The 11258-nt window shown below is 45.8% G+C and overlaps 1 protein-coding gene across 10 annotated transcripts in view; it reads left to right on the top strand.

Moving 5' to 3' along the window:
• The window catches only part of LDB2 (LIM domain binding 2), a 388081-nt gene extending 377249 nt beyond the window's left edge, over positions 1-10832 (top strand). For 2 of the 10 annotated variants that reach the window (XM_035005252.1, XM_035005257.1), the window contains exons 6-8: positions 544-667; positions 3628-3779; positions 9447-10832. In XM_035005252.1, the coding sequence (XP_034861143.1) occupies positions 544-667; positions 3628-3779; positions 9447-9677 (507 nt within the window). In that variant the 3' untranslated portion in view covers positions 9678-10832. Of the gene's footprint in view, positions 1-543; positions 668-3627; positions 3780-6356; positions 6500-9181 lie in introns of all 10 variants that reach the window. The other 8 variants (XM_035005258.1, XM_035005260.1, XM_035005259.1 and 5 more) reach the window with 8 other exon arrangements.
• The last annotated feature ends 426 nt before the right edge of the window (positions 10833-11258 follow it).

An 11258-nucleotide genomic window follows, 5' to 3' on the forward strand; every position in this document is an offset into this window, starting at 1 on the left:
TGTTCATCGTGGGCCTTGATAAGAATTAGGATCCAGAAAGTACTTGTAGTTGCCACTTTGTTCTCCAGTTTAAAAGATGGCTTTCACTGCCATATAATCTACATAAACTAGCATTGTAACTCACAGTGTGTGGTTATACAAACAGGAACAACAGCAGAAACCAGAGCAGAAATCAGAGCATGCTGTGCGCCATGGAAGAGAGCTTTTTTCTTTAACCAGAGAGAATCATTTGAATTCAGAATAGAGCTACATATATCCACCCAACAGTTTGTACAGAATGTGTCTGGATGTGTATGTGTGTGTGTGTGTGTGTGTAAATCACATTCAGCTGTAATATGGTATTATAAGTAATAGTAAATTAAGTGGGCATTATCAAGTGTTGGTGATATTTCTTTTCCTCCAAACTTGGACAGAGAAAATCAAAACCAGGGGGAAAAAGAAAAGTACCTTTGAGGTTTCTAATTGTTTCCAGCTGTTAACATTATTTATTGCAAATCATATTATCAAGTAGTGAAACACGGATGTCTTTGAACTTTTTTGCAGTTGTGTGTAATACTGGAGCCAATGCAGGAACTGATGTCGAGACATAAAACTTACAACCTCAGTCCACGAGACTGCCTGAAGACCTGCTTGTTTCAGAAGTGGCAGCGGATGGTGGCACCCCCAGGTACGAGCTCGTTCTTCACTCTTGTTCTAAATGCATTTTCTGAGGCCTCTTTGGGGGACGAAGGGATGTGAAAAGGAAGGAAGGAATCATAAATTTGTCAGGAAGACTAGTTTCTTATGGATATTTGGATGTGGGGACGTAGAATTTGTGAAGTACCAGCATCCTTAGGAATCATCTATCATCTCACTTAGGACCTGAAACCCAGAGAAGTCAATTGATTTATTTAATGTTACCAAAATCATTGGCAAAGCCGAAATCAGAAGCAAGGTTTCCTGTCTCCCAGGCCAGTGGCTATTCCACTGGACAAGACTGATGTCTTCTCATGGTCCATTGTTCTTTTGCCTGTTTTTTTTCTTTAAGAATGATCTAAATTATGGGAAGAAAGGGAGGGAGGGAGGATGGAAGGGGGAAAAGGAAGGAAGGAAATAAAGAAAAATAAATAAATAAATTTGCTCCCTTTTTTAAGATAGATCTAGTATCAAAGGGTACTCTGATCATGAAGAGAATACATAAAAGATTCCATTTTCCTCACTTCCTTAGAATGCAGTTTAGATACTATAGTCTCCTGCTGGGGCTCTGAAATTACTGCTTCCAGTCATCATTAATTGTCATTCTATCTAATACATTTTTACTCCCGGGCGTGTGTCGAGCCTCATTGATCATAAAAGCAAAACGTATCCGTTCGCTAAAAATTATTTTTATAAAGAGTAATTATTAACACGAAGCACATAGCTTTCTGAATCACAAAATAGAATGGTCACCTTCCACTGGTAATGGGCCAGGCATTTTATAGGAAATGAATATAGTAGATTTAACTAAGTACATATTTAGAAATCTGAGAAAACAAGCATCATTTTAGAAGTCCAATGCGCTATCCATTGCGCTACGGAGCCACCCTACGAGCATCATTTTACATAGAATATTTACATCCCTGTCTTAGAGGAATTTTAGATATTTGAAACATTATTTTTCAAATCTATTGAATGTGCTTAGATTATTTTCTCTTTCAATATCAATAAGGCTTTATGGGAAAAAATATTTCACTCAATGAATGCTTTGAGAACCTATATTTTCCAGCATATGTGTATATAATTTATATATTATTTATTAACTCAATCATTCATTCAGTAGTTATTGATTAAGCCCCTACTAGGTGCCAGGTACTGTTCCAGTCACTAAGGGGTACAGCACCGAATGAAACAATCAGAAATCCCAGCCCGCCCAGACCCTCCATTCTCTTTCTGAATCCTCACAATAACCTTATGCGGTATTTAATATTACTTCCATTTTAAGTGTACAGGGCCTGAGATTTAAGCAGTAATTTGCCAAAGGCGGTCTCATAGCTGATCAGTGAAGGAGGTCTGTGTCACAATAAGTGCTTACATCTCCAGAGTTCATGACTCTATGACCTCAGCTACCTGCTGCCAATGGGAGTAATCCAGAGTAGGCAGTGTCGGTATATTTCCCCCAAATTTCACAAATGAAGTACAGATATCAAAAAAAAGTAGCCAATTTTAATTCTTGAGGTAAAGGAAGAAGATGTTTGTCAGGGGAACTGAGTATTTGCTTGACCTTGAACGTGTAACTCAACTCTTTTCTGGCACCCTGAGCTGGACCAATTCTATTTCCTGTTTCCTCAACCTTCAGGACAAGCACCCATGACTCTCTGTGGACAGACATGTTAGGCCCTTTGATGAACATCTCTGATCATAAGAGACAAAATATTCATGAAGGGAAAAAAGTGGTATATAAATAGGAACATAATCCCCTTCTTCCTCAAAAGTCAGGGATAATTTGGTGGACTAGGTGGTCTTTGAAATGAGCCTTAAAGGAGATCCTGGCCACTGCCCATCAGAAGCAGCATAAGTGTTTTAAGAAAATGCCACGAGGCCCTCTCACTTGGTTCCAATATGGCCCCGGCTCACCTTCTCTCCTTCAGAGTTGGGTCAAGACTAGGGTTAGCAAAAAGGATGCTCTTACATTCCATTTCCAACTGAGTAACTGCCTGGAAAAAGTTTCCGAACATTTCTCATTTACAAAGCACAGATTAGAATAGCATCTAATTAATAGAGTTGCTATGGATATAAGATAGTCATGACATAGAAACCATGAAGAACATGAAAACATTTGATAAAACTCACTACATGATGTATAAATAAATAATATTCATCTGACCGCACATCACCACGGGTCCCTATGCTTCCAAGAAGACACTGCCCATCCATCCAGTCCAAAATATTTTCCTGTTTCTAAACAGGACTTTCCTGAAAAGATCTAGTTCCCCTTCATGAATATGCTGGCCGTGGCCCACTAAGACATTTTTCCCTCAGGAAAGTTGAAATTAGTAGCATTCTTTAAACATCAGGGTCCAAACCATGCAACTTGAGAACTGAGCTTGGGAGCCCATGGCCGACAGAACTCACGCTTCCTCTTCTTTGTACTCGAGCATCTCCAGCTGTGATGGTGCTGGGCGCTTACCCAGAGACACGGCTCCTACACAGGTTCACCCCCTTCACTTGGCTTCATCCTTTCCCTCATCTCTCAGAAGCTCCCTCCCTGCCAACCCAAGGGAGCCCTGGGCCCTCCTTTTGCTCTAAAGACACGACAGTCCAGAGAAAAATGTTTTCCCCAATTTTGAAATGGTAGTAATATTTTTAACTCAACTATAAAAGTGGTATTTGCGGCTGGCCCTTAAAATATATGGATAGATTCCAGACATACAACATTCGCGAAACACAATAAAACACAAATCATTCTATCTAGATACCAAAGAAGAGGGTTGCACGCACTGGGGGCTAAAAATAAAACAAGCGCTTCCTCCCTTTACTCCACGTACATTTAAAAAAAATGGGACCAATGTAGAGTCTACTCTTTTCAATTCGCAAGCACAGGCTCCTTGGAGGGACAGTATTCTGACCGTCGCCCCGGAACTGATCCCCTGTCCATTTTCCATTGTGCAGCAGAACCCACAAGGCAGCCGACAACCAAGCGGAGAAAAAGGAAAAACTCCACGAGCAGCACGTCCAACAGCAGCGCCGGGAACACCACCAACAGCACCGGCGGCAAGAAGAAGACTCCGGCCGCCAACCTGAGTCTGTCCAGTCAGGTACCTGTAAGTCTCGCTTTGCTCTTAGGCCTGCACTCCTGCCTTTGCCTGTCTCCCCCCTGCAGGGGCCCGCGCGAAAGCCTCCCTGAGCTGCCAGGCCGTTCTGGGCAGGTTGGGGGCGGGGGAGGGCAAGGCCGGGCTGGGGGTGGAGGCGGGGGAGGGGGCAGGGGAGGGAGGAGTCCTGCCATGGAAACCTTCCCTTGCAACCTGGGAATTAGAAAGGAATATTAAGAGTCTGTGCTGCGCAGGGACCTGAATTAAAAAGCCGTCAGAGTCACAGACAGGAGATATGTCACTTAAGGTTTAATTAAAATATCACTTAGCAGCAATGCCCGGTGGCACAGAGGGGCTCTCGGCACCATCACTGGAGACCCCGTGCTCCACTGGAAGCTAGCTCCCGGCGTTCAGACTGCGTATTGTAATTGGATTGGGCCTTCCCGACCTGGGTGTCCCTTCCTATTTTAAGACTCAGGTAATTAACTCCCGGCCACTCAAAATGCAGCTCAGTGGATTCCACTTTACCCATTTCATGAGCTCAGGGGGAGGGTGGGCCCCTGGTTTGGTCTCAGCTCTCTTGACCTCTTGACCCTTTCTTTCATTTCTGGGTCTTGACAAAGGAAATGGGCCACTGAGAAGGGGGGCTTCTTTGAACTCCAAGGCTGACAGCGGACGGGTGTCCCCAAAGAGTGTACACCGCGTGGGCCCTTTCTTCATCTTTCTTCATCTCCTATTACTTTTACTTTCAAGTCCTGTCCTGTCTGCCCAATTCCTTCCTGACTCCAAATCCCTCAGCCCAGTGTCCGACCATTTATCGCTTTTAAATTCTCATGCTCCTCTAAGCATTTCTTGTCCCTTGTCCCCTCCACGATTACTTGTGGGTGCTCCTTCTCTGCTGCCCTAGCCACACCACCCTGTCACCAGGCGTTTGACTGTCGTTTGAGCGCCAACACCTTCGTGGTGCTGGGTGGCATCCTCTAGATGCCATGTCTTGGGAAATGGGCTCTATTTCTTGTTACTTCCCTTAACCAATGCAATTTGACCTTTTCCCTCTTTCTCACCTTTTTTCCCCTCTTGATCTGTCGTCCTCACATCTCTCCCCATGTGAGAGTGGACCCTTCTTTCATGGGGATTCTCCACCTACTTCTAAATGTGTCTTTCAGATCTGTCCCCGACCCACTTTTACCCACTTTCCATCAGTCCGTTTTCTTTGGCTAAAACCAACCCCATCAGTACCTGAGAATCCCCGGGTCCACTGAAACTCTTCTGTCTTCCGTAGGCAGAGGGTATGGTTTTCATCCTCACTGCACTAGAAAGAAAGGGTCATGGAGAGAGTGGCCAGCCTGTGGGGAAGGTACCATTTTGTTTTTAAGACCGCTAGGAATTATAGTCTTTAAATAATGCCAGACTCACCTCTGTTTTCTGAACTGGGCTAAAGAGTCAGGAAAAAAAAAAAAAAATCAAAGAAGAAAAACAGTCTTTTTATGAAGGTACCAATAAGCTAGGCCCACTCCTGGTTAAACTGGAAAATGCATAGAGAAAATGGCCTGGTATAAATAAATCAACCCAGAAGTGCTCACAAGTAACCCATTATTCATCTACTCCTGGAGTTTTAGAAACTAACATTTGTTAGTTTCCCCTTGCAAATGACAGTGCATTCCAGAGAATTCTGGAACTGTGACATCACTACTTAAAGGCACAGTGGCTGCTAGAATTCAGCTCAGTTCAACAAATGTTTTCTGAGCTCCGACTATGTGCCCCCCACTATACCAAGAGTAAACAAACAAAAGACAGCAAAAACCCAGGCCCTGTCATTGAAGAGCTCATGTCTACTCAAGGGATGGCCAAGAGGTTTCCTCTCTCCTGCCAGCTCAGTCTCCTGGGGTCAGCTAACAGGGTCCAGCACTGAGTGGAATTCTGAGGCCCAGCCTGGGTTTGGTGAGCCGTCCATCCTCGATGTCTGCCTCAGGTGTAGAATAGCAGCATAAGTTTCATGTATTTCGACATACCTGGCCTCGTTGGAAACATTTCAATTTTATCTTAAAGGGCACGTAGTTTGTTCTACTTCCTGATGCTCCTTTCCTCCAATCCCCCAACTGCATCTTAGTGGAGGATACCTGTGTCCAGAGGGTTCTTGGTGAATTGAGACCCTTTGGACTTGGTGAGAACAAGGCACCATCAGAAAGTGAGAGCAGAATTTCAGCACCATCCCCACTCCATGCAATTAAAAGAGGTTTTAACCAAGTAAAGCTTACAGAGGGCCAAGAGGGGCAGGGAAAGGCAACCAGGCTAGGAAAAAGGTGCACATTTCTGTGTGCACTCCAGTTGAAAGGACATTAAATGATAAGCATCGTCTGGCTTGTAGTGGCCACATCTTTTAACCCTGTGTACTGAACTACCGACACGACATTACTGTTAAAACAGAACGCGGTCTGCAGCCCTGGCCGCCTCGTTCCCAGGCATGACCAGAGTTTATGTGCCACCGTGACCACAGCTGTGGTCCGCCTAGCTGCCGCGGCAGCAGCGTGTGCGTCTGGCGAGGACTAGGGTTTAATCCTTGGATTCTGCTTCTCACTCCATGAGCAGGGGCTAGGAGCGATCCCGAACTGCAGCCTCAACCCTGGGAGGGATGGAGACCTGTGTCATTCTACAGCAGTGACCCCTTCTGGCCAATTTAAGGAGAAGCATTGAGGGGCCCTGAAAGGAGTCACTTCCAGTCCTCCTCAGAGGTTGGTGGTCCTTGCACGGGGGATTAGTGAGAAGATGTGACATGGGCAAGAGCTGGTGGCACCTCCAGGCCTCCAGCGAGGAGCAGAGAGGTCTGCCTCACGGGGAGCCGAGGGCATCTGGGTCACTCTCAGACACACCGGCCCTGCCTCCTGCGGGACACACGAGAAAGCACACGTGGGAAGGAAATGCACCTCTCACGGCCGATGTTGAATGTTGGGGGGATTTTTAAAGATGTGCGGGTGGGGATAATGGAGCCCACTTCCACTAGTGAGAGGCGGCCCCGAATGTGCACTATGTCTCCATTCATTTTGTGCGAGGCTAACAAATCGAGACCGCCTGAGCAGAGAACCACTCGTCTCGTCTGCAGGTTCCGTAGACGTAGGTTCCAGGTAGAGCCCTGTGCATACTTGTGTAAGTGTGTGTAAGTGGCCTTAAGTACGTACGCGCCTAAGAACCCCCAGCACACATCTCTTTCATAGCTTGCCATCTATCCATCCCTCCCGCGCGTACACACAGGATTACGTATCTGGTTAAGGCTTTTCTTTTATAATCAGCAAGGCAAATGTGGCATCTCTCTGAAATTTAGGATGCTGACAAGGATCTATGCCTGGGCATCTTTCCAGCTGTTCCAAACACTATGAGCTGATACCGGCCCCATTTGGAGTGATTCAAATCACGATTTTCATAGTACTTTTCGTGAATGACCATTATTTTTCTGATGCCATGGAGGCACCTGGAGTGTTGAGGACCTTTTCCTAATGTCACGCTTAAGCTGCCTTCTGATTTTTCTCCTCTGTTTCCAAATTATGCTTACCTCCCACACTGTCCCAGCCTCTCTCGACGACCTTGGACTCACGATACTAATGCAGACCCACGTGGTCGGTCCCCACGCCCTTCTCCTGTCCTGTGACACCTCACGCATGTGTGTTCCAACCCTTCCAAAGTGTGCTGCACGTAAGTCATGAAATGAGATTAACCCACGTCATCCTCTCCCCAGTCTTGCCCTATTCTTTCCCCTCACCTTTGTTCCTGGTCCATAAGCACTGTCTCCCGATTGCCTGTAACCAAGTGGCTTTCTTTTTTGTCCAGAACACCTTCAGCGGGCGGTGTGGCTAACCCGATAACGTCCCCTCCTCTCTGGAGAGCCCATTCCACCTCCAGTCCTGTCCGTACTCTTGCCAGTCAGAGTCTGTCTGTGTTGTTCCTCACCTTGAGTCCACGTCAGTGTCACGTCTGGCTCTTCGCTGCATAATCAATATGTTCTTCGAAGCACACTGCTGATTTCCCTGCCAGCACCTAGATCGCTGAGTTTATCCAATTTGTATTTGAGGCATTTACTTAACCTGGGACATAGCTCTTTAAAATCACGTTTGTCAAGTCACAAGAGTGATTAGTCAGAAAACACAGTTTGGAAATCCACTGATGACCTTCCCCATAGTTCTCGGGGAATCAATCAATCAGTCAATCAAACAAACCAAATTTTCCATTACAAAATCGACCAGGCGGACATTAAGGGTTCTGTTCAGTTGGCACCTTCAGAATTCTAGAAGGAAACTGGAGGGTCCACTGGACCTTCTCCTGACCAAAGGCAGTAGTCTACCATACTGTCCCAGGAAAGCCTCTCTTGCCCCCAGTGAGGGCCATTTTTTGCCCAGTTACCAAGGCATTTTGTCCAAGGCATAGCCTCCCTGTCAGGAAACGCACCCTTATATGCCCAAAAGCATCTGGCTCAGCCCTGCTTTTTCTGGCAGAGGCAGAAGCTGACAGCACTGGGCACTCTCCTGGAGTCACTGCACTTTTGAGTAGACCATTGCTCACAGCTTGCCCAGCAGTATCACCTGACAGGTGTCCTGTCCCATGCCCAGGTCACCCATCAACCCCATACGGCCCCCTTTGAACAAAGAGGCTGGAGCTGTGCCCTGTGTATGCGTCCTTCTCCCCCGTCCCTCTCCAGCAGTGGCCTCCACGAAGCTCCCAGCTACAGTAGGTGGCTTCCTTGTTTGCATGGAAGGACAGTTTGTACTTAAAGGAGTGATTAGATGGATTCTTCTTGCACGCTTCCATTTCTGATGACTACCAGCTTCATCAATGTAATTATAATTAGTGCTCTTCATCTTCCTTTTATGGCACCAGCTGGACAGACTGGTTCTCTTTACTGCCCAGATTGGTGGCAGGGTTGCCTGTGTGGGGATAGGTGACAGGCACCATGAGATAACAGATGGTAAATTCAGGGCTTGTTGGCAATCAGCAGGTTTTTGCTAATGACTTAATTAGCTATGCAAATTGTCAAATCAGTGTGAACATTGTTTTTATCGAAAACTTTACCTAAATTAATTACCATAATTAAGTAGCAGAATGTCAAGGATATTGGCTGCATAAAAGGGCCTGGCTGAGTAGAAAAAAGAGAGATTCTGTCTTCAATTAAAATGTATACCGTCCTTGGGACAGAGAAAATGCCATTCGGAATGAGTTGCGTGAATATCGTAGAACAGCATCCTCCCCACGTTGGCTGCTGGTTTCCAAAACCATTCAGAGGCCCTAAATAAAAAGTGGCGGAGTTTTGGCGGTATTGGAAAGCACCCAGCAGAAGGTTCCACAGCCCTCTCTGAAGTCCCCAATGTCGGCAAGTTAAAAGCGTGGATTTTTTTAATTTTGAAAAATCGATTTTTTTATTTCTGCAGATTGCTAGCATTGCTCGTTCTCCGAGGTCAGGCTGCGCACTAAGGACATAAACTCGCGTGGTTGTTCCCCATCAGGAGGCAATGTTTATTTCCTGTAGAAATCAAATATGCGTCTCGCCCCCACCCCCCGACTTTGAGACTTGACCCCCGGGACACAGTACACGAGTGTGTCTGTCCTAGATCGCCCAGCCCCTCCCGCTAGTGTTTTAAGCTAAGCTTCTCTGTCCCAAGGTTTCCCTGTAATAATGTCAGCTGCTGTTCACAGGATGTGATGGTGGTAGGAGAGCCAACTCTGATGGGAGGTGAGTTTGGGGACGAGGACGAAAGGCTAATCACTAGATTAGAAAACACGCAATATGACGCGGCCAACGGCGTGGACGACGAGGAAGACTTCAACAGCCCCCCCGCCCTGGGGAACAGCAGCCCGTGGAGCAGTAAACCCCCCGCCGCTCAAGAGACCAAATCAGAAAACGCCCCGCCCCAGGCTCCCCAGTGAGACTGACCCGCACCTGCACCCACTGTCAGTAGGCCGTGGGGTACACACACCCACGCTTGCAGATCCTTGCCTACAGGAGAGGAAGGAGGAGAAATAAAAACTTTTCCATGCGAATACCTATTTCTAAATCACAATGATCTGAGTTCGAGTTTCTTTCTTTGTTCCTTTTTGAATTGAGAGGATTATTCCAGTAAACTTCCATGACCCTTCCCTGGAGGCCTTCGCAGGTAACACAGATACTGGCACTGATGGTAATTAAAACCAGAGCGAACGCTCGCGCTTCTCCTGGCTCGGTGTTAACCACATGTTTGTTAATTACACGCCCCGCCCCGCCCCGCCCCGCCCCGCCCCGCCCCACCTAACCCAGCCCAACCCAACGAAGGCCATATTGTCAATACGCCCTCAGTGCTCAGGGTCTCGTTATATGCCGACCCTAACCACAGATGACTTTTTAATATTGTAAAATATTTTCTGCTTTTTGACTTGCATCTGAGAGTTTCTTGTTTCAGTAAAAAAAGAAAAGAAAAAAAATCAGCTTTTGGACAGTAATTTAAGTGTATCCTTATTAATTTTTATTACTTTCTTCACCTTTTCCTTCATTGGGTAACAGCTAAGAGGGCCTAGCAGGGTAATTTGTGGGTGAGCTAATGTCAATCGGTTCTCCAACCCGAGCTGGTTCAATTGAGCCCAAGTGCTGAAACAAGAAATGTCTTTTTGTCATCGAAGACGCCGAGGTGGATTTTTTATGTAAAGAAAGACACCTACCTGGCCCGTTGAGAACTGATGCGTTTGTAAAATTGCTGTTGATCCAGATCTTTTCAAGCCATGTAATCCATTAATTTTGTGGGCAGTTTAATAAATCTGAAACTTTTTTGTGTTTTTTATTGTATCTGAGTTGACTGTTGTTTCTTTTCATAGTATATTTCTTGTATAATATTTTGTAAAGCCCTCCCTTGGTTCTTTTATGGGGATTTTTCTTTTGGGGCAATTCCAGTGTATTTATGTGAAACTTTATAAGAGAACTAATTTTTCCATTTGCATATTAATATGTTCTGCCACACATGTAAAGACACAGTGGCTCCGTGTGTTATAAAACAGCTGTATTTTATGTATGCTTTACCGATAAGTGTGCCAATAATAAACTGTGTTAACGACCAACGCAAGTGGATCTGGCTGTTTGTGAGCATGGGCGGAGAAATCTGCCCACAATTATGAGAAGTCTGGAGCTTGGAGTTAGCGCCCAGCCTACACATGGAGTGGACTTGTGAAAGCTGCACTATTCTTTGTCAAGTCTGATTCCTTTCCCTACTCACTGCAGTTCACTTGGGCAGATGTGAGAGTGTCTGCTCTGAGCAAGGAAGATCTGGCTTGTGCTTCTGGAGCTTGGCAAGTGGAAGAGTGGTAGCTTCCACTCGCTGAGAGTATATTTTGCACCAACCAACCCTACTTCAGGTCCACGGACATTATTTCAGCTCATCCTCAGAGCTTCACAAAGTTAGCATTAATATCTTCGTTTTTAAAAATCAATATCTTGCTTGCCTGTTTTTCTCAAAAGCTGCTATACGAGACCCTGGAAAATTC

Source organism: Mirounga leonina, unplaced genomic scaffold (genome assembly GCF_011800145.1).
Source record: "Mirounga leonina isolate KUSES-001 unplaced genomic scaffold, KU_Mleo_1.0 Mir_129, whole genome shotgun sequence".
Lineage (NCBI taxonomy): Eukaryota > Metazoa > Chordata > Mammalia > Carnivora > Phocidae > Mirounga > Mirounga leonina.